This window comes from Oncorhynchus gorbuscha, linkage group LG06 (genome assembly GCF_021184085.1).
Source record: "Oncorhynchus gorbuscha isolate QuinsamMale2020 ecotype Even-year linkage group LG06, OgorEven_v1.0, whole genome shotgun sequence".
Classification (NCBI taxonomy): domain Eukaryota; kingdom Metazoa; phylum Chordata; class Actinopteri; order Salmoniformes; family Salmonidae; genus Oncorhynchus; species Oncorhynchus gorbuscha.
In genome coordinates this window covers 10,309,740-10,337,368 of record NC_060178.1, presented here as the reverse complement: position 1 = coordinate 10,337,368, position 27,629 = coordinate 10,309,740, and the positions used below count along the sequence as shown (strand labels likewise).

General features: G+C 32.5%; 1 protein-coding gene across 1 annotated transcript in view; it reads right to left on the bottom strand.

The window, feature by feature from the left end:
• LOC124037512 (unconventional myosin-IXAa-like) overlaps positions 1-27,629 on the bottom strand; it is a 342,685-nt gene that overhangs the window by 235,564 nt on the left and 79,492 nt on the right. The window contains exon 2 of the mRNA XM_046352288.1: positions 21,464-22,450. Within this exon, the coding sequence (XP_046208244.1) occupies positions 21,464-22,369 (906 nt within the window). The 5' untranslated portion in view covers positions 22,370-22,450. The remainder of the gene's footprint in view (positions 1-21,463; positions 22,451-27,629) is intronic.

Genomic DNA, 27,629 nt, shown 5'->3' with positions numbered 1-27,629 from the left:
ATTGTTAACATATCCTTACTATACACTATCCTAACATATCCTTTACATATAACATCCTAACATATCCTTACATATACTATTGTTACATATACTATCCTAACATATCCTTACATATACCATCCTAACATATCCTTACATATACATATCCTTACATATACTATCCTAACATATCCTTACATATACTAACATTACATATACTATCCTAACATATCCTTTCATTACTATACATATACTATCCTAACATATCCTTACATATACTATCCTTACATATACTATCCTAACATATCCTTACATATACTATTGTTACATATACTATCCTAACATATCCTTACATATACCATCCTAACATATCCTTACATATACTACTATATCCTTAAATATACTATCATTACATATACTATCCTACATATACTATTACATATACCATCCTAACATATCCTTACATATACTATCCTAACATATCCTTACATATACTATCCTAACATATCCTTATATACACTATCCTAACATATCCTTACATATACTATCCTTACATATACTATCCTATACTATTGTTACATATACTATCCTAACATATCCTTACATATACTATTGTTACATACACTATCCTAACATATCCTTACATATACTATCCTAACATATCCTTACATATACTATCATTACATATACTATCCTAACATATCCTTACATATAACATCCTAACATATATCCTAACATATCCTTTCATATACTATTGTTACATATACTATCCTAACATATCCTTACATATACTATTGTTACATATACTATCCTAACATATCCTTTCATATACTATCCTAACATATCCTTACATACACTATCCTAACATATCCTTTCATATAGTATCCTAACATATCCTTAAATATACTATCATTACATATACTATCCTAACATATCCTTACATATACTATTGTTACATATACTATCCTAACATATTTTCATATACTATCCTAACATATCCTTACATACACTATCCTAACATATCCTTTCATATATATCCTAACATATCCTTACATATACCATCCTAACATATCCTTACATATACTATCCTTACATATACTATCCTAACATATCCTTAAATATACTATCATTACATATACTATCCTAACATATCCTTACATATACTATTGTTACATATACTATCCTAACATATCCTTACATATACTATCCTTACATATACTATCCTAACATATCCTTACATATACTATTGTTACATATACTATCCTAACATATCCTTACATATACCATCCTAACATATCCTTACATATACTATCCTAACATATCCTTACATATACTATCATTACATATACTATCCTAACATATCCTTTACATATACCATCCTAACATATCCTTACATATACTATCCTAACATATCCTTACATATACTATTGTTACATATACTATCCTAACATATCCTTACATATACTATCCTAACATATCCTTACATATACTATCCTAACATATCCTTACATATACTATCCTAACATATCCTTACATATACTATCCTAACATATCCCTATCATTACATATACTATCCTAACATATCCTTACATATACTATCCTTACATATACTATCCTAACATATCCTTACATATAACATCCTTACATATACTATCCTAACATATCCTTACATATACTATAACATATCCTTACATATACTATCCTTACATATATACTATCCTAACATATCCTTACATACACTATCCTAACATATCCTTACATATACTATCCTAACATATCCTTACATATACTATCCTTACATATACTATCCTAACATATCCTTACATACATATCCTAACATATCCTTACATATACTATCCTAACATATCCTTACATATACTATCCTAACATATCCTTACATATACTATCCTAACATATCCTTACATATACTATCCTAACATATCCTTACATATACTATCCTAACATATCCTTACATATACTATCCTAACATATCCTTACATATACTATCCTAACATATCCTTACATATACTATCCTTACATATACTATCCTAACATATCCTTACATATACTATCCTAACATATCCTTAAATATACTATCATTACATATACTATCCTAACATATCCTTACATATACTATCATTACATATACTATCCTAACATATCCTTTCATATAACATCCTTACATATACTATCCTAACATATCCTTTCATATAACATCCTTACATATACTATCCTAACATATCCTTACATATACTATCCTAACATATCCTTACATATACTATCCTTACATATACTATCCTAACATATCCTTACATATACTATCCTAACATATCCTTACATACACTATCCTAACATATCCTTACATATACTATCCTAACATATCCTTAAATATACTATCATTACATATACTATCCTAACATATCCTTTCATATAACATCCTTACATATACTATCCTAACATATCCTTTCATATAACATCCTTACATATACTATCCTAACATATCCTTACATATACTATCCTAACATATCCTTACATATACTATCCTTACATATACTATCCTAACATATCCTTACATACACTATCCTAACATATCCTTACATATACTATCCTAACATATCCTTACATATACTATCCTTACATATACTATCCTAACATATCCTTACATACACTATCCTAACATATCCTTACATATACTATCCTAACATATCCTTACATATACTATCCTAACATATCCTTACATATACTATCCTAACATATCCTTACATATACTATCCTAACATATCCTTACATATACTATCCTAACATATCCTTACATACACTATCCTAACATATCCTTACATATACTATCCTAACATATCCTTTCATATACCATCCTAACATATCCTTACATATACTATCCTAACATATCCTTACATATACTATCCTTACATATCCTTACATACACTATCCTAACATATCCTTACATATACTATCCTTACATATACTATCCTAACATATCCTTACATATACTATCCTAACATATCCTTACATACACTATCCTAACATATCCTTACATATACTATCCTAAAATATCCTTAAATATACTATCATTACATATACTATCCTAACATATCCTTTCATATAACATCCTTACATATACTATCCTAACATATCCTTTCATATAACATCCTTACATATACTATCCTAACATATCCTTACATATACTATCCTTACATATACTATCCTAACATATCCTTACATATACTATCCTTACATATACTATCCTAACATATCCTTACATACACTATCCTAACATATCCTTACATATACTATCCTAACATATCCTTAAATATACTATCATTACATATACTATCCTAACATATCCTTTCATATAACATCCTTACATATACTATCCTAACATATCCTTTCATATAACATCCTTACATATACTATCCTAACATATCCTTACATATACTATCCTAACATATCCTTACATATACTATCCTTACATATACTATCCTTACATATCCTTACATACACTATCCTAACATATCCTTACATATACTATCCTTACATATACTATCCTAACATATCCTTACATATACTATCCTTACATATACTATCCTAACATATCCTTAAATATACTATCATTACATATACTATCCTAACATATCCTTTCATATAACATCCTTACATATACTATCCTTACATATCCTTTCATATAACATCCTAACATATCCTTACATATAACATCCTTAAATATACTATCATTACATATACTATCCTTACATATCCTTTCATATAACATCCTAACATATCCTTACATATACCATCCTTACATATCCTTTCATATACCATCTTAACATATCCTTACATATACTATCCTTACATATACTATCCTAACATATCCTTACATATACTATTGTTACATATACTATCCTAACATATCCTTACATATACTATTGTTACATATACTATCCTAACATATCCTTACATATACTATTGTTACATATACTATCCTTACATATACTATTGTTACATATACTATCCTAACATATCCTTACATATACTATTGTTACATATACTATCCTAACATATCCTTACATATACTATTGTTACATATACTATCCTTACATATACTATCCTAACATATCCTTACATATACTATTCTAACATATCCTTACATATACTATTGTTACATATACTATTCTAACATATCCTTACATATACTATTGTTACATATACTATCCTAACATATCCTTACATATACTATTGTTACATATACTATCCTAACATATCCTTTCATATACTATCCTAACATATCCTTACATACACTATCCTAACATATCCTTTCATATAACATCCTAACATATCCTTAAATATACTATCATTACATATACTATCCTAACATATCCTTACATATACTATCCTTACATATACTATCCTAACATATCCTTAAATATACTATCATTACATATACTATCCTAACATATCCTTTCATATACTATCCTTACATATACTATCCTAACATATCCTTACATATACTATCCTTACATATACTATCCTAACATATCCTTACATATACTATTGTTACATATACTATCCTAACATATCCTTTCATATACCATCCTAACATATCCTTACATATACTATCCTAACATATCCTTAAATATACGATCATTACATATACTATCCTAACATATCCTTTCATATACCATCCTAACATATCCTTACATACACTATCCTAACATATCCTTACATATACTATCCTTACATATACTATCCTAACATATCCTTACATATACTATCCTAACATATCCTTACATATACTATCCTAACATATCCTTACATACACTATCCTAACATATCCTTACATATACTATCCTAACATATCAATCAATCAATCAATCAAATGTATTTATAAAGCCCTTCTTACATCAGCTGATGTCACAAAGTGCTGTACAGAAACCCAGCCTAAAACCCCAAACAGCAAGCAATGCAGGTGTAGAAGCACGGTGGCTAGGAAAAACTCCCTAGAAAGGCCAGAACCTAGGAAGAAACCTAAAGAGGAACCAGACTATGAGGAGTGGTCAGTCTTCTTCTGGCTGTGCCGGGTGGATATTATAACAGAACATGGCCAAGATGTTCAAACGTTCATAGATGACCAGCAGGGTCAGATAATAATAATCACAATGGATGTAGTGAATACAACCTTAGGAGTAAATCTCAGTTGGCTTTTCATAGCCGATCATTCATAGAGACAGCAGGTGCGGGAGGGAGAGTCAAACAGCAGGTCTGGGACAGGTAGCATGTCCAGTGAACAGGTCAGGGTTCCATAGCCAAATCCTTAAATATACTATCATTACATATACTATCCTAACATATCCTTTCATATAACATCCTTACATATACTATCCTAACATATCCTTTCATATAACATCCTTACATATACTATCCTAACATATCCTTACATATACTATCCTAACATATCCTTACATATACTATCCTTACATATACTATCCTAACATATCCTTACATACACTATCCTAACATATCCTTACATATACTATCCTAACATATCCTTACATATACTATCCTTACATATACTATCCTAACATATCCTTACATACACTATCCTAACATATCCTTACATATACTATCCTAACATATCCTTACATATACTATCCTAACATATCCTTACATATACTATCCTAACATATCCTTACATATACTATCCTAACATATCCTTACATATACTATCCTAACATATCCTTACATATACTATCCTAACATATCCTTACATACACTATCCTAACATATCCTTACATATACTATCCTAACATATCCTTTCATATACCATCCTAACATATCCTTACATATACTATCCTAACATATCCTTACATATACTATCCTTACATATCCTTACATACACTATCCTAACATATCCTTACATATACTATCCTTACATATACTATCCTAACATATCCTTACATATACTATCCTAACATATCCTTACATACACTATCCTAACATATCCTTACATATACTATCCTAACATATCCTTAAATATACTATCATTACATATACTATCCTAACATATCCTTACATATACTATTGTTACATTACTATCCTAACATATACTATTGTTACATATACTATCCTAACATATCCTTACATATACTATTGTTACATATACTATCCTAACATATCCTTACATATACTATTGTTACATATACTATCCTTACATATACTATTCTAACATATCCTTACATATACTATTGTTACATATACTATCCTAACATATCCTTACATATACTATTGTTACATATACTATCCTAACATATCCTTTCATATACTATCCTAACATATCCTTACATACACTATCCTAACATATCCTTTCATATAACATCCTAACATATCCTTAAATATACTATCATTACATATACTATCCTAACATATCCTTTCATATACCATCCTAACATATCCTTACATATACCATCCTAACATATCCTTACATATACTATCCTTACATATACTATCCTAACATATCCTTAAATATACTATCATTACATATACTATCCTAACATATCCTTTCATATACTATCCTTACATATACTATCCTAACATATCCTTACATATACTATCCTTACATATACTATCCTAACATATCCTTACATATACTATTGTTACATATACTATCCTAACATATCCTTTCATATACCATCCTAACATATCCTTACATATACTATCCTAACATATCCTTAAATATACGATCATTACATATACTATCCTAACATATCCTTTCATATACCATCCTAACATATCCTTACATACACTATCCTAACATATCCTTACATATACTATCCTTACATATACTATCCTAACATATCCTTACATATACTATCCTAACATATCCTTACATATACTATCCTAACATATCCTTACATACACTATCCTAACATATCCTTACATATACTATCCTAACATATCCTTTCATATACCATCCTAACATATCCTTACATATACTATCCTAACATATCCTTACATATACTATCCTTACATATCCTTACATACACTATCCTAACATATCCTTACATATACTATCCTTACATATACTATCCTAACATATCCTTACATATACTATCCTAACATATCCTTACATACACTATCCTAACATATCCTTACATATACTATCCTAACATATCCTTAAATATACTATCATTACATATACTATCCTAACATATCCTTTCATATAACATCCTTACATATACTATCCTAACATATCCTTTCATATAACATCCTTACATATACTATCCTAACATATCCTTTCATATACCATCCTAACATATCCTTACATACACTATCCTAACATATCCTTTCATATACTATCCTTACATATACTATCCTAACATATCCTTACATATACTATCCTTACATATACTATCCTAACATATCCTTACATATACTATTGTTACATATACTATCCTAACATATCCTTTCATATACCATCCTAACATATCCTAACATATCCTTACATATACTATCCTAACATATCCTTACATATACTATTGTTACATATACTATCCTAACATATCCTTACATATACTATTGTTACATATACTATCCTTACATATACTATTGTTACATATACTATCCTAACATATCCTTTCATATACTATCCTAACATATCCTTTCATATACTATCCTAACATATCCTTACATATACTATTGTTACATATACTATCCTAACATATCCTTACATATACTATTGTTACATATACTATCCTAACATATCCTTTCATATAACATCCTAACATATCCTTAAATATACTATCATTACATATACTATCCTAACATATCCTTTCATATACCATCCTAACATATCCTTACATATACTATCCTAACATATCCTTACATATACTATTGTTACATATACTATCCTAACATATCCTTACATATACTATTGTTACATATACTATCCTAACATATCCTTACATATACTATTGTTACATATACTATCCTAACATATCCTTACATATACTATTGTTACATATACTATCCTAACATATCCTTTCATATACTATCCTAACATATCCTTAAATATACGATCATTACATATACCATCCTAACATATCCTTACATATACTATCCTAACATATCCTTTCATATAACATCCTTACATATACTATCCTTACATATCCTTTCATATAACATCCTAACATATCCTTACATATAACATCCTTAAATATACTATCATTACATATACTATCCTTACATATCCTTTCATATAACATCCTAACATATCCTTACATATACCATCCTTACATATCCTTTCATATACCATCCTAACATATCCTTACATATACTATCCTTACATATACTATCCTAACATATCCTTACATATACTATTGTTACATATACTATCCTAACATATCCTTACATATACTATTGTTACATATACTATCCTAACATATCCTTACATATACTATTGTTACATATACTATCCTTACATATACTATCCTAACATATCCTTACATATACTATTGTTACATATACTATCCTAACATATACTATTGTTACATATACTATCCTAACATATCCTTACATATACTATTGTTACATATACTATCCTAACATATCCTTACATATACTATTGTTACATATACTATCCTTACATATACTATTCTAACATATCCTTACATATACTATTGTTACATATACTATCCTAACATATCCTTACATATACTATTGTTACATATACTATCCTAACATATCCTTTCATATACTATCCTAACATATCCTTACATACACTATCCTAACATATCCTTTCATATAACATCCTAACATATCCTTAAATATACTATCATTACATATACTATCCTAACATATCCTTACATATACCATCCTAACATATCCTTACATATACTATCCTTACATATACTATCCTAACATATCCTTAAATATACTAACATTACATATACTATCCTAACATATCCTTTCATATACTATCCTTACATATACTATCCTAACATATCCTTACATATACTATCCTTACATATACTATCCTAACATATCCTTACATATACTATTGTTACATATACTATCCTAACATATCCTTTCATATACCATCCTAACATATCCTTACATATACTATCCTAACATATCCTTAAATATACGATCATTACATATACTATCCTAACATATCATTTCATATACCATCCTAACATATCCTTACATACACTATCCTAACATATCCTTACATATACCATCCTAACATATCCTTATATACACTATCCTAACATATCCTTACATATACTATCCTTACATATACTATCCTAACATATCCTTACATATACTATCCTAACATATCCTTACATATACTATCCTAACATTTCCTTACATACACTATCCTAACATATCCTTACATATACTATCCTAACATATCCTTAAATATACTATCATTACATATACTATCCTAACATATCCTTTCATATAACATCCTTACATATACTATCCTAACATATCCTTTCATATACTATTGTTACATATACTATCCTAACATATCCTTACATATACTATTGTTACATATACTATCCTAACATATCCTTTCATATACTATCCTAACATATCCTTACATACACTATCCTAACATATCCTTTCATATAACATCCTAACATATCCTTAAATATACTATCATTACATATACTATCCTAACATATCCTTACATATACTATTGTTACATATACTATCCTAACATATCCTTTCATATACTATCCTAACATATCCTTACATACACTATCCTAACATATCCTTTCATATACCATCCTAACATATCCTTACATATACCATCCTAACATATCCTTACATATACTATCCTTACATATACTATCCTAACATATCCTTAAATATACTATCATTACATATACTATCCTAACATATCCTTTCATATACTATCCTTACATATACTATCCTAACATATCCTTACATATACTATCCTTACATATACTATCCTAACATATCCTTACATATACTATTGTTACATATACTATCCTAACATATCCTTTCATATACCATCCTAACATATCCTTACATATACTATCCTAACATATCCTTAAATATACGATCATTACATATACTATCCTAACATATCCTTTCATATACCATCCTAACATATCCTTACATACACTATCCTAACATATCCTTACATATACTATCCTTACATATACTATCCTAACATATCCTTACATATACTATCCTAACATATCCTTACATATACTATCCTAACATATCCTTACATACACTATCCTAACATATCCTTACATATACTATCCTAACATATCCTTAAATATACTATCATTACATATACTATCCTAACATATCCTTTCATATAACATCCTTACATATACTATCCTAACATATCCTTTCATATAACATCCTTACATATACTATCCTAACATATCCTTACATATACTATCCTAACATATCCTTACATATACTATCCTTACATATACTATCCTAACATATCCTTACATACACTATCCTAACATATCCTTACATATACTATCCTAACATATCCTTACATATACTATCCTTACATATACTATCCTAACATATCCTTACATACACTATCCTAACATATCCTTACATATACTATCCTAACATATCCTTACATATACTATCCTAACATATCCTTACATATACTATCCTAACATATCCTTACATATACTATCCTAACATATCCTTACATATACTATCCTAACATATCCTTACATATACTATCCTAACATATCCTTACATACACTATCCTAACATATCCTTACATATACTATCCTTACATATACTATCCTAACATATCCTTACATATACTATCCTAACATATCCTTAAATATACTATCATTACATATACTATCCTAACATATCCTTACATATACTATCATTACATATACTATCCTAACATATCCTTTCATATAACATCCTTACATATACTATCCTAACATATCCTTTCATATAACATCCTTACATATACTATCCTAACATATCCTTACATATACTATCCTAACATATCCTTACATATACTATCCTTACATATACTATCCTAACATATCCTTACATATACTATCCTAACATATCCTTACATACACTATCCTAACATATCCTTACATATACTATCCTAACATATCCTTAAATATACTATCATTACATATACTATCCTAACATATCCTTTCATATAACATCCTTACATATACTATCCTAACATATCCTTTCATATAACATCCTTACATATACTATCCTAACATATCCTTACATATACTATCCTAACATATCCTTACATATACTATCCTTACATATACTATCCTAACATATCCTTACATACACTATCCTAACATATCCTTACATATACTATCCTAACATATCCTTACATATACTATCCTTACATATACTATCCTAACATATCCTTACATACACTATCCTAACATATCCTTACATATACTATCCTAACATATCCTTACATATACTATCCTAACATATCCTTACATATACTATCCTAACATATCCTTACATATACTATCCTAACATATCCTTACATATACTATCCTAACATATCCTTACATACACTATCCTAACATATCCTTACATATACTATCCTAACATATCCTTTCATATACCATCCTAACATATCCTTACATATACTATCCTAACATATCCTTACATATACTATCCTTACATATCCTTACATACACTATCCTAACATATCCTTACATATACTATCCTTACATATACTATCCTAACATATCCTTACATATACTATCCTAACATATCCTTACATACACTATCCTAACATATCCTTACATATACTATCCTAAAATATCCTTAAATATACTATCATTACATATACTATCCTAACATATCCTTTCATATAACATCCTTACATATACTATCCTAACATATCCTTTCATATAACATCCTTACATATACTATCCTAACATATCCTTACATATACTATCCTTACATATACTATCCTAACATATCCTTACATATACTATCCTTACATATACTATCCTAACATATCCTTACATACACTATCCTAACATATCCTTACATATACTATCCTAACATATCCTTAAATATACTATCATTACATATACTATCCTAACATATCCTTTCATATAACATCCTTACATATACTATCCTAACATATCCTTTCATATAACATCCTTACATATACTATCCTAACATATCCTTACATATACTATCCTAACATATCCTTACATATACTATCCTTACATATACTATCCTAACATATCCTTACATACACTATCCTAACATATCCTTACATATACTATCCTAACATATCCTTACATATACTATCCTTACATATACTATCCTAACATATCCTTACATACACTATCCTAACATATCCTTACATATACTATCCTAACATATCCTTACATATACTATCCTAACATATCCTTACATATACTATCCTAACATATCCTTACATATACTATCCTAACATATCCTTACATATACTATCCTAACATATCCTTACATATACTATCCTAACATATCCTTACATACACTATCCTAACATATCCTTACATATACTATCCTAACATATCCTTTCATATACCATCCTAACATATCCTTACATATACTATCCTAACATATCCTTACATATACTATCCTAACATATCCTTAAATATACTATCATTACATATACTATCCTAACATATCCTTACATATACTATTGTTACATATACTATCCTAACATATCCTTACATATACTATTGTTACATATACTATCCTAACATATCCTTACATATACTATTGTTACATATACTATCCTAACATATACTATTGTTACATATACTATCCTTACATATACTATTGTTACATATACTATCCTAACATATCCTTACATATACTATTGTTACATATACTATCCTTACATATACTATTCTAACATATCCTTACATATACTATTGTTACATATACTATCCTAACATATCCTTACATATACTATTGTTACATATACTATCCTAACATATCCTTTCATATACTATCCTAACATATCCTTACATACACTATCCTAACATATCCTTTCATATAACATCCTAACATATCCTTAAATATACTATCATTACATATACTATCCTAACATATCCTTTCATATACCATCCTAACATATCCTTAAATATACTATCATTACATATACTATCCTAACATATCCTTACATATACCATCCTAACATATCCTTAAATATACTATCATTACATATACTATCCTAACATATCCTTTCATATACTATCCTTACATATACTATCCTAACATATCCTTACATATACTATCCTTACATATACTATCCTAACATATCCTTACATATACTATTGTTACATATACTATCCTAACATATCCTTTCATATACCATCCTAACATATCCTTACATATACTATCCTAACATATCCTTAAATATACGATCATTACATATACTATCCTAACATATCCTTTCATATACCATCCTAACATATCCTTACATATACTATCCTAACATATCCTTTCATATACTATCCTTACATATACTATCCTAACATATCCTTACATATACTATCCTAACATATCCTTACATATACTATCCTAACATATCCTTACATACACTATCCTAACATATCCTTACATATACTATCCTAACATATCCTTAAATATACTATCATTACATATACTATCCTAACATATCCTTACATATAACATCCTTACATATACTATCCTAACATATCCTTACATATACTATCCTTACATATACTATCCTTACATATACTATCCTAACATATCCTTTCATATAACATCCTTACATATACTATCCTTACATATCCTTTCATATAACATCCTAACATATCCTTACATATACCATCCTTACATATCCTTTCATATACCATCCTAACATATCCTTACATATACTATCCTAACATATCCTTACATATACTATTGTTACATATACTATCCTAACATATCCTTACATATACTATTGTTACATATACTATCCTAACATATCCTTTCATATACTATCCTAACATATCCTTACATACACTATCCTAACATATCCTTTCATATAACATCCTAACATATCCTTAAATATACTATCATTACATATACTATCCTAACATATCCTTTCATATACCATCCTAACATATCCTTACATATACTATCCTAACATATCCTTACATATACTATTGTTACATATACTATCCTAACATATCCTTTCATATAACATCCTTACATATCCTTACATATACTATCCTAACATATCCTTACATATACTATCCTTACATATCCTTACATACACTATCCTAACATATCCTTACATATACTATCCTTACATATACTATCCTAACATATCCTTACATATACTATCCTAACATATCCTTACATACACTATCCTAACATATCCTTACATATCCTTAAATATACTATCATTACATATACTATCCTAACATATCCTTTCATATAACATCCTTACATATACTATCCTAACATATCCTTTCATATAACATCCTTACATATACTATCCTAACATATCCTTACATATACTATCCTAACATATCCTTACATATACTATCCTTACATATACTATCCTAACATATCATTACATACACTATCCTAACATATCCTTACATATACTATCCTAACATATCCTTACATATACTATCCTTACATATACTATCCTAACATATCCTTACATACACTATCCTAACATATCCTTACATATACTATCCTAACATATCCTTACATATACTATCCTAACATATCCTTACATATACTATCCTAACATATCCTTACATATACTATCCTAACATATCCTTACATATACTATCCTAACATATCCTTACATACACTATCCTAACATATCCTTACATATACTATCCTAACATATCCTTTCATATACCATCCTAACATATCCTTACATATACTATCCTAACATATCCTTACATATACTATCCTTACATATCCTTACATACACTATCCTAACATATCCTTACATATACTATCCTTACATATACTATCCTAACATATCCTTACATATACTATCCTAACATATCCTTACATACATATCCTAACATATCCTTACATATACTATCCTAACATATCCTTAAATATACTATCATTACATATACTATCCTAACATATCCTTTCATATAACATCCTTACATATACTATCCTAACATATCCTTTCATATAACATCCTTACATATACTATCCTAACATATCCTTACATATACTATCCTAACATATCCTTACATATACTATCCTTACATATACTATCCTAACATATCCTTACATATACTATCCTAACATATCCTTACATACACTATCCTAACATATCCTTACATATACTATCCTAACATATCCTTAAATATACTATCATTACATATACTATCCTAACATATCCTTTCATATAACATCCTTACATATACTATCCTAACATATCCTTTCATATAACATCCTTACATATACTATCCTAACATATCCTTACATATACTATCCTAACATATCCTTACATATACTATCCTTACATATACTATCCTAACATATCCTTACATACACTATCCTAACATATCCTTACATATACTATCCTAACATATCCTTACATATACTATCCTTACATATACTATCCTAACATATCCTTACATATACTATCCTAACATATCCTTACATATACTATCCTAACATATCCTTACATATACTATTGTTACATATACTATCCTAACATATCCTTACATATACTATTGTTACATATACTATCCTAACATATCCTTACATATACTATTGTTACATATACTATCCTTACATATACTATCCTAACATATCCTTACATATACTATTGTTACATATACTATCCTAACATATACTATTGTTACATATACTATCCTTACATATACTATTGTTACATATACTATCCTAACATATCCTTACATATACTATTGTTACATATACTATCCTTACATATACTATTCTAACATATCCTTACATATACTATTGTTACATATACTATCCTAACATATCCTTACATATACTATTGTTACATATACTATCCTAACATATCCTTTCATATACTATCCTAACATATCCTTACATACACTATCCTAACATATCCTTTCATATAACATCCTAACATATCCTTAAATATACTATCATTACATATACTATCCTAACATATCCTTTCATATACCATCCTAACATATCCTTAAATATACTATCATTACATATACTATCCTAACATATCCTTACATATACTATCCTAACATATCCTTAAATATACTATCATTACATATACTATCCTAACATATCCTTTCATATACTATCCTTACATATACTATCCTAACATATCCTTACATATACTATCCTTACATATACTATCCTAACATATCCTTACATATACTATTGTTACATATACTATCCTAACATATCCTTTCATATACCATCCTAACATATCCTTACATATACTATCCTAACATATCCTATAAATATACATATCATTACATATACTATCCTAACATATCCTTTCATATACCATCCTAACATATCCTTACATATACTATCCTAACATATCCTTACATATACTATCCTTACATATACTATCCTAACATATCCTTACATATACTATCCTAACATATCCTTACATATACTATCCTAACATATCCTTACATACACTATCCTAACATATCCTTACATATACTATCCTAACATATCCTTAAATATACTATCATTACATATACTATCCTAACATATCCTTACATATAACATCCTTACATATACTATCCTAACATATCCTTACATATACTATCCTTACATATACATATATACTATCCTAACATATCCTTACATATAACATCCTTACATATACTATCCTAACATATCCTTTCATATAACATCCTAACATATCCTTACATATACCATCCTAACATATCCTTTCATATACTATATCCTTACATATACTATCCTAACATATCCTTACATATACTATTGTTACATATACTATCCTAACATATCCTTACATATACTATTGTTACATATACTATCCTAACATATCCTTACATATACTATCCTAACATATCCTTACATATACACTATCCTAACATATCCTTTCATATAACATCCTAACATATCCTTAAATATACTATCATTACATATACTATCCTAACATATCCTTTCATATACCATCCTAACATATCCTTACATATACTATCCTAACATATCCTTACATATACTATTGTTACATATACTATCCTAACATATCCTTTCATATAACATCCTAACATATCCTTACATATACTATCCTAACATATCCTTACATATACTATACATATACATATCCTAACATACACTATCCTAACATATCCTTACATATACTATCCTACATATATATCCTAACATATCCTTACATATACTATCCTAACATATCCTTACATATACTATCCTAACATATCCTTACATATCCTTAAATATACTATCATTACATATACTATCCTAACATATCCTTTCATATACCATAACATCCTTACATATACTATCCTAACATATCCTTTCATATAACATCCTTACATATACTATCCTAACATATCCTTACATATACTATCCTAACATATCCTTACATATACTATCCTAACATATACTATCCTAACATATCATTACATATACTATCCTAACATATCCTTACATATACTATCCTAACATATCCTTACATATACTATTGTTACATATACTATCCTAACATATCCTTACATATATCCTAACATATCCTTACATATACTATCCTAACATATCCTTACATATACTATCCTAACATATCCTAACATATCCTTACATATACTAACATATCCTTACATATACTATCCTAACATATCCTTACATATACTATCCTAACATATCCTTTCATACACTATCCTAACATATCCTTACATATACTATCCTAACATATCCTTTCATATACCATCCTAACATATCCTTACATATACTATCCTAACATATCCTTACATATACTATCCTTATATCCTTACATACACTATCCTAACATATCCTTACATATACTATCCTTACATATACTATCCTAACATATCCTTACATATACTATCCTAACATATCCTTACATATACTATCCTAACATATCCTTACATATACTATCCTTACATATACTAAATATACATATCATTACATATACTATCCTAACATATCCTTTCATATAACATCCTTACATATACTATCCTAACATATCCTTTCATATAACACATATACTATCCTAACATATCCTTACATATACTATCCTAACATATCCTTACATATACTATCCTTACATATACTATCCTAACATATCCTTACATATACTATCCTAACATATCCTTTCATATATCCTAACATATCCTTACATATACTATCCTAACATATCCTTAAATATACTATCATTACATATACTATCCTAACATATCCTTTCATATAACATCCTAATATATCCTAACATATCCTTTCATATACTATCCTTACATATACTATCCTAATATATCCTTACATATACTATCCTAACATATCCTTACATATACTATCCTTACATATACTATCCTAACATATCCTTACATACATATCCTAACATATCCTTACATATACTATCCTAACATATCCTTACATATACTATTGTTACATATACTATCCTAACATATCCTTCATATACTATCCTAACATATCCTTACATATATATCCTAACATATCCTTACATATACTACTAACATATCCTTTCATATACTATCCTAACATATCCTTACATACACTATCCTAACATATCCTTACATATACTATCCTAACATATCCTTACATATACTATCCTAACATATCATCCTAACATATCCTTACATACACATCCTAACATATCCTTACATATACCATCCTAACATATCCTTACATATACCATCCTAACATATCCTTACATATACTATCCTAACATATCCTTACATATACTATATCCTTACATATACTATCCTAACATATCCTTACATATACTATTCCTTACATATACTATCCTAACATATCCTTACATACACTATCCTAACATATCCTTACATATACTATCCTAACATATCCTTTCATATACCATCCTAACATATCCTTACATATACTATCCTAACATATCCTTACATATACTATCCTTACATATCCTTACATATACTATCCTAACATATCCTTATCCTATACATATCCTTACATATACTATCCTAACATATCCTTCATATACTATCCTAACATATCCTTAAATATACTATCATTACATATACTATCCTAACATATCCTTACATATACTATTGTTACATATACTATCCTAACATATCCTTACATATACTATTGTTACATATACTATCCTAACATATCCTTTCATATACTAACATCCTTACATATACTATCCTAACATATCCTTACATATACTATTGTTACATATACTATCCTAACATATCCTTACATATACTATCCTACATATACTATCCTAACATATCCTTACATATATCCTATATCCTTACATATACTATCCTAACATATCCTTACATATACTATCCTAACATATCCTTACATATACTATCATTACATATACTATCCTAACATATCCTTTCATATACTATCCTAACATATCCTTACATATACTATCCTTACATATACTATCCTAACATATCCTTACATATACATTCCTTACATATACTATCCTAACATATCCTTACATATACTATCCTAACATATCCTTACATATACTATCATTACATATACTATCCTAACATATCCTTACATATACTATTCATTACATATACTATCCTAACATATCCTTACATATACTATCATTACATATACTATCCTAACATATCCTTACATATACTATCATTACATACACTATCCTAACATATCCTTACATATACCATCCTAACATATCCTTACATATACTATTGTTACATATACTATCCTAACATATCCTTACATATACTATTGTTACATATATTATCCTAACATATCCTTACATATACTATCCTAACATATCCTTACATATACTATCATTACATACACTATCCTAACATATCCTTACATATACTATCCTTACATATACTATCCTAACATATCCTTACATATAGTATCCTAACATATACTATCATAACATATTGTTACATATACTATCCTAACATATCCTTACATATACTATCCTAACATATCCTTACATATAGTATCCTAACATATCCTTACATATACTATTCATTACATATACTATCCTAACATATCCTTACATATAGTATCCTAACATATCCTTACATATACTATTGTTACATATACTATCCTTACATATCCTTACATACACTATCCTAACATATCCTTAAATATATTATCATTACATATACCATCCTAACATATCCTTACATATACTATTGTTACATATACTATCCTAACATATCCTTACATATACTATCATTACATATACCATCCTAACATATCCTTACATATACATTGTTACATATACTATCCTAACATATCCTTACATATACTATTGTTACATATACTATCCTAACATATCCTTACATATACTATTGTTACATATACCATCCTAACATATCCTTACATATAACATCCTTACATATCCTTACTATACATATCCTTTATAATATCCTTACATATACTATCCTAACATATCCTTACATATACTATCCTAACATATACTATCATATACATATCCTTACATATACTATCCTAACATATCCTTCATATAACATATTGTTACATATACTATCCTAACATATCCTTACATATACTATCCTAACATATCCTTACATATACTATTGTTACATATACCATCCTAACATATCCTTACATATCCTATCGTTACATATACTATCGTTACATATCCTTACATATACTATCCTAACATATCCTTACATATACTATTGTTACATATACCATCCTAACATATCCTTACATATAACATCCTTACATATACTATCCTAACATATCCTTACATATAACATCCTTACATATACTATCCTTACATATCCTTACATACACTATCCTAACATATCCTTACATACACTATCCTAACATATCCTTACATATCCTATCGTTACATATACTATCGTTACATATCCTTACATATACTATCGTTACATATCCTTACATACACTATCCTAACATATCCTCACGAATACTATCCTTACATATACCATCCTAACATATCCTTACATATACTATCCTAACATATCCTTACATATACTATCCTAACATATCCTTACATATACTATCCTAACATATCCTTACATATACTATCCTTACATGCAGCATCTCTACTTGTCTTTCTAGGTTAATACAGTCAGCAGTTATGACCTAGATTTCACAACACATCGATCACATTCATTCTTGTGTATGCTGAGTTGGTCTCCCACACACACACACACACACATTATCCCCCCCACGACAGTCAACAAACCAATCACAACCTTACCTCTAACACAGGCCCCGCCCCCAGGATGATCTGCTCCACCCCACTGGCGAATCCCTTCTGGCTGAGGGCGGTCAGGTGGTGAATCAGGAAGTTGGTGCTCTGGGTCTTTCCCGAGCCGCTCTCTCCAGAGATGACGATGCACTGGTTCCTCCGCCGCTGTAGCATGGCGTGGTAAGCCACGTCCGCCACGGCGTAGATGTGCGGCTCCAGGTCTCCCAGAGCGTGGTTGTCGTACATCTTGACGTACTTAGGGTTGTAGATGGGTAGGAACTGGAAGGGGTTGATGACGATGAGGATGGAGCCAACGTAGGTGTAGATCTTCTCCTGCCGGAAGCGCGAGCGGAGGCTCTCCAGCAGGGCGTGCTCCGTCAGCTCAGGGAGAGCGCACAGGTCGGCCGGGTGCTCACCCCCTGCGGGCTGGGGCAAGAAACCCCGTTCCACCATGCAGCGGCGCTCCTCGGTCACGCGCAGCCACATCTGGAGACTGCCTCCATAATGGATGGAGCCGTCCAGGTTCTTCTCTCGGAGAAGGAAGCGGTAGTCCTCCCCACTGCCCAGGCCACAGCGATTCTCTAGGGCGTTGCGGGGCCACAGCATCATCCTCTGGACTGGGCAGTCACTGGGGTTGAGGACCCACTCCTCCCCGCCGAACTCCTTCACCTCGGCTAGCACATAGCATTTGGTACGGTCCAGGCTCAGACGCTCCAGCAGGCGCTCGATGGCCTCGGCAGCAGTGGTGCTCTTGCGGGCGCCCACGGGACAGTAGATGGTGCCCTCGGCCAGGGCGCCAGGGTAGATGCGCAGGGTGAACTCTTGGTCCTCCAGGCGCCGCCGCATGCTACCGCTGGCCGTGATAGCCGCCAAATTGTCGCTAGCATAGCCGCAGCCGCCATCTTGAAGACTCATCGTGGAGAAGCAGGTCCCATCAGCACTGGCTGATGCTGGGAGTTGTTCTCTGGACCGGGGGACTGACTCAGGACATTCCAGCTGAGAATATAATTAAAATAGAGAGAGTTTAGAGGAGGCAGGCAACACAATGACATCATACACGATCACGGACACAATGACATCATACACAGTCAAGGACACAATGACATCATATACGGTCAAGGACACTATGGCTTCATACAGTATTGATGAACAACATGAGGGAAGAGGAGGTTCCATGAGGGAACTGATGGTTCCATGAGGGAAGAGGAGGTTCCAAGAGGGAAGTGATGGTTCCATGAGGGAATAGGAGGTTCCATGAGGAAAGTGATGGTTCCATAAGGGAAGAGGAGGTTCCATGAGGGAATAGGAGGTTCCATGAGGAAAGTGATGGTTCCATGAGGGAAGAGGAGGTCCATTGAGGGAAGAGGAGATTTCATGAGGGAAGTGATGGTTCCATGAGGGAAGAGGAGGTTTCATGAGGGAAGTGATGGTTCCATGAGGGAAGAGGAGATTCCATGAGGGAAGAGGAGGTCCATTGAGGGAAGAGGGGGTTCCATGAGGGAAGTGATGGTTCCATAAGGGAAGAGGAGGTTCCATGAGGGAAGAGGAGGTTCCATGAGGGAAGAGGAGGTTCCATGAGGGAAGTGATGGTTCCATTGAGGGAAGAGGAGGTTCCATTGAGGGAAGAGGAGGTTCCATTGAGGGAAGAGGAGGTTCCATGAGGGAAGAGGAGGTTCCATGAGGGAAGAGGAGGTTCCATGAGGGAAGAGGAGGTTCCATGAGGGAAGAGGAGGTTCCATGAGGGAAGAGGAGGTTCCATGAGGGAAGAGGACGTTCCATGGGGGAAGAGGACGTTCCATGAGGGAAGCGATGGTTCCATGAGGGAAGAGGATGTTCCATGAGGGAAGAGGATGTTCCATGTGGGAAGAGGATGTTCCATGAGGGAAGTGATGGTTCCATGAGGGAAGAGGAGTTCCATTGAGGGAAGAGGAGGTTCCATAAGGGAAGAGGAGGTTCCATGAGGGAAGAGGAGATTCCATGAGGGAAGAGGAGATTCCATGAGGGAAGAGGACGTTCCATGAGGGAAGAGGACGTTCCATGGGGGAAGAGGACGTTCCATGAGGGAAGTGATGGTTCCATGAGGGAAGAGGATGTTCCATGAGGGAAGAGGAGGTTCCATGAGGGAAGAGGAGATCCAGACAGCAAAATATGTCTGTTCGAAATCATGTGACAGTGGCACATGACATGTTGTGTATCATAGTCAAAATAACTAGTATCTCGTTTTTGAAAAAGTCCCAAAACAGATAGTAAAACCAGGAAAGCCAGATAACAAGCCCAGAGGCAGTAAAAGCCGTCAGACATTTCTAAGCCACTGGGCCTGGCTTATCTGAGCCATGGACTGTGTGTGCTTATCTGAGCCATGGACTGTGTGTGCTTATCTGAGCCATGGACTGTTTGTGCTTATCTGAGCCATGGACTGTGTGTGCTTATCTGAGCCATGGACTGTGTGTGCTTATCTGAGCCATGGACTGTGTGTGCTTATCTGAGCCATGGACTGTGTGTGCTAATCCTAGTGCCATGCACCTGTGCCAAGATAAACAGCTGCCAGCATCCACACAGAAGTGTCTCTAATGAACACACAATGGCTTAAAGTGAAGGCAACAACTTCTCTGGTTGAAAACAGCCGACGTGGCGTCGATAAGAGTCTGTTTATTTGTTTCTTCTAAATTGACTACAGAGTGTAAATTGGATAGTGGTCATAAAGTCTCGTCCAAAACAGATGTTTTCAAGGGAGCCCTGTAGAGCCGGCATTGATGGAAATGTTCTCCCATAGATTTAATACTGAGAGACGGATCAATTATAATATTAGACTGAGTGTCTTTATCTCCCATCACATCAACGTCAGTAAGACCAAGAAGTTGACTGTGGACTACAGGAAAAAAAGGGGAGGGGGTGAAATTAGCCAGACATTAGCCTTTAGGACTGTTAGCATAAACCCTTTCTAGCCCAATTCCTGCCCTTTCTGTTTTTTTCTAGTTGTTTGAGTCTGTATCTGTGGTATGTGATGCAACTAGATAGCTAGACCCCCTAGTTGCATCACATACCACAGATACAGACTCAAACAACTAGAAAAAAACAGAAAGGGCAGGAATTGGGCTAGAAAGGGTTTATGCTAACAGTCCTAAAGGCTAATGTGTTCATGCTAATAGCTAGTAGCAGCCATGTTACACCCAGGAACAGAAATGACAGGCGTCAGACAGACAGAACAAACAGCACAAAGGTTAACAGCTTAATGCTGAAGATATTATACTGAAAAAGCAACAATTACGATACAGTGTGCAGTGTGTTTCCGGGAAGTATCATGACTATGTATAGGTTAGGCTTACAGGTGTAGGTTTTCATTCAGTTCAGAGAAATTAGGTTGTCATTGGTGCATGGATATAGTCCTCAGGGGAGAGAGATCTGATCTGCTTTTCTTCAGAGTGGATGTCATTAGTATTAAACCTCTGACACCCACACTTGACAGCAATACAGGCCTAGAGCCAAAAGCACCACTGTGTTTTAGTGTCCCCTCCCTCCCCCTCCACCTCACACTCCCCCTCCACCCCTCTCCTCTCTTTCTCCCTCGTTTCTCTCAGAGTTTGCCCTGCTTGCTCCTGCAGTTGGCAGCAGGCCAGCTGCTCTCCCAGGTGTCTGTCTGTCTGTCTGTCTGTCTGTCTGTCTGTCTGTCTGTCTGTCTGTCTGTCTGTCTGTCTGTCTGTCTGTCTGTCTGTCTGTCTGTCTGTCTGTCTGTCTGTCTGTCTGTCTGTCTGTCTGTCTGTCTGTCTGTCTGTCTGTCTGTCGTGCTGTCGGTGGTGCTATATGTCTGTCAGTGGTGCTGTCTGTCGTGCTGTCGGTGGTGCTATATGTCTGTCAGTGGTGCTGTCTGTCAGTAGTGCTGTCTGTCTGATCTAAGATGTGCTGCTGTGAATGATTTGGAGAAGTCTGTGTCTGCAGCATCACAGGTCACCTCTTATCACACACAGAAGGAGAGACAACAAGAGAGAGGGAGATAAAGGGAGAGGGAGATGAATAGAGACAGCAAGAAAGAGAGAGAGATCAAGGGAGAGGGAGATGAATAGAGACAGCAAGAGAGAGGGAGAGAGAGAGCAAGGGAGAGGGAGATGAATAGAGACAGCAAGAGGGAGGGAGAGGGAGAGCAAGGGAGAGGGAGATGAATAGAGACAGCAAGAGAGGGAGATCAAGGGAGAGAGAGATGAATAGAGACAGCAAGAGAGGGAGAGCAAGGGAGAGTGAGATGAATAGAGACAGCAAGAGAGAGGGAGATAAAGGGAGAGTGAGATGAATAGAGACAGCAAGAGAGAGGGAGAGATCAAGGGAGAGGGAGATGAATAGAGACAGCAAGAGAGAGGAGAGAGAGAGCAAGGGAGAGGGAGATGAATAGAGACAGCAAGAGGAAGGGAGAGGGAGAGCAAGGGAGAGGGAGATGAATAGAGACAGCAAGAGAGGGAGATCAAGGGAGAGAGAGATGAATAGGGACAGCAAGAGAGGGAGAGCAAGGGAGAGGGAGATGAATAGAGACAGCAAGAGAGAGGGAGATAAAGGGAGAGTGAGATGAATAGAGACAGCAAGAGAGAGGGAGAGATCAAGGGAGAGGGAGATGAATAGAGACAGCAAGAGGGAGGGAGAGATCAAGGGAGAGGGAGATGAATAGAGACAGCAAGAGAGGGAGAGCAAGGGAGAGGGAGATGAATAGAGACAGCAAGAGAGAGGGAGATGAATAGAGAGCAAGATAGAGGGAGATCAAGGGAGAGGGAGATGAATAGAGACAGCAAGAGAGGGAGAGCAAGGGAGAGGGAGATGAATAGAGACAGCAAGAGAGAGGGAGATGAATAGAGAGCAAGATAGAGGGAGATCAAGGGAGAGGGAGATGAATAGAGACAGCAAGAGAGAGAGAGAGATCAAGGGAGAGGGAGATGAATAGAGACAGCAAGAGAGAGGGAGAGATCAAGGGAGAGGGAGATGAATAGAGACAGCAAGAGAGAGAGAGATCAAGGGAGAGGGAGATGAATAGAGACAGCAAGAGAGAGAGATAAAGGGAGAGGGAGATGAATAGAGACAGCAAGAGAGAGAGAGATCAAGGGAGAGGGAGATGAATAGAGACAGCAAGAGAGAGAGAGATCAAGGGAGAGGGAGATGAATAGAGACAGCAAGAGAGAGAGAGATCAAGGGAGAGGGAGATGAATAGAGACAGCAAGAGAGGGAGATCAAGGGAGAGAGAGAGAGAGAGAGAGATCTATCACTCATATCCCTGTCCCCTTCTAAGCAGTCTTCTCATTGTCCAGGTTGACATGACAATTACTCTGAAGTTTAAATTGCTAGCTTGGATGAGTATAGCGTATGTTTAGTGAGCATACAGTGCCTTGCGAAAGTATTCGGCCCCCTTGAACTTGGCGACCTTTTGCCACATTTCAGGCTTCAAACATAAAGATATAAAACTGTATTTTTTTGTGAAGAATCAACAACAAGTGGGACACAATCATGAAGTGGAACGACATTTATTGGATATTTCAAACTTTTTTAACAAGTCAAAAACTGAAAAATTGGGCGTGCAAAATTATTCAGCCCCTTTACTTTCAGTGCAGCAAACTCTCTCCAGAAGTTCAGTGAGGATCTCTGAATGATCCAATGTTGACCTAAATGACTAATGATGATAAATACAATCCACCTGTGTGTAATCAAGTCTCCGTATAAATGCACCTCCACTGTGATAGTCTCAGAGATCCGTTAAAAGTGCAGAGAGCATCATGAAGAACAAGGAACACACCAGGCAGGTCCGAGATACTGTTGTGAAGAAGTTTAAAGCCGGATTTGGAGTATCAGACCACTGCAAATCTACCAAGACCTGGCCGTCCCTCTAAACTTTCAGCTCATACGAGGAGAAGACTGATCAGAGATGCAGCCAAGAGACCCATGATCACTCTGGATGAACTGCAGAGATCTACAGCTGAGGTGCTTCTGTAGCTCAGTTGGTAGAGCTGAACGCCAGGGTAGTGGGGACGGGACTACGTAGAATGTATGCACCACTGTAAGTCGCTTTGGATAAAACTAAATCATATATTATTATTATTATTATTATATTATATATATTATTATATTATATTATCATATATTAGGTGGGACACTCTGTCCATAGGACAACAATCAGTCGTATATTGCACAAATCTGGAAGAGT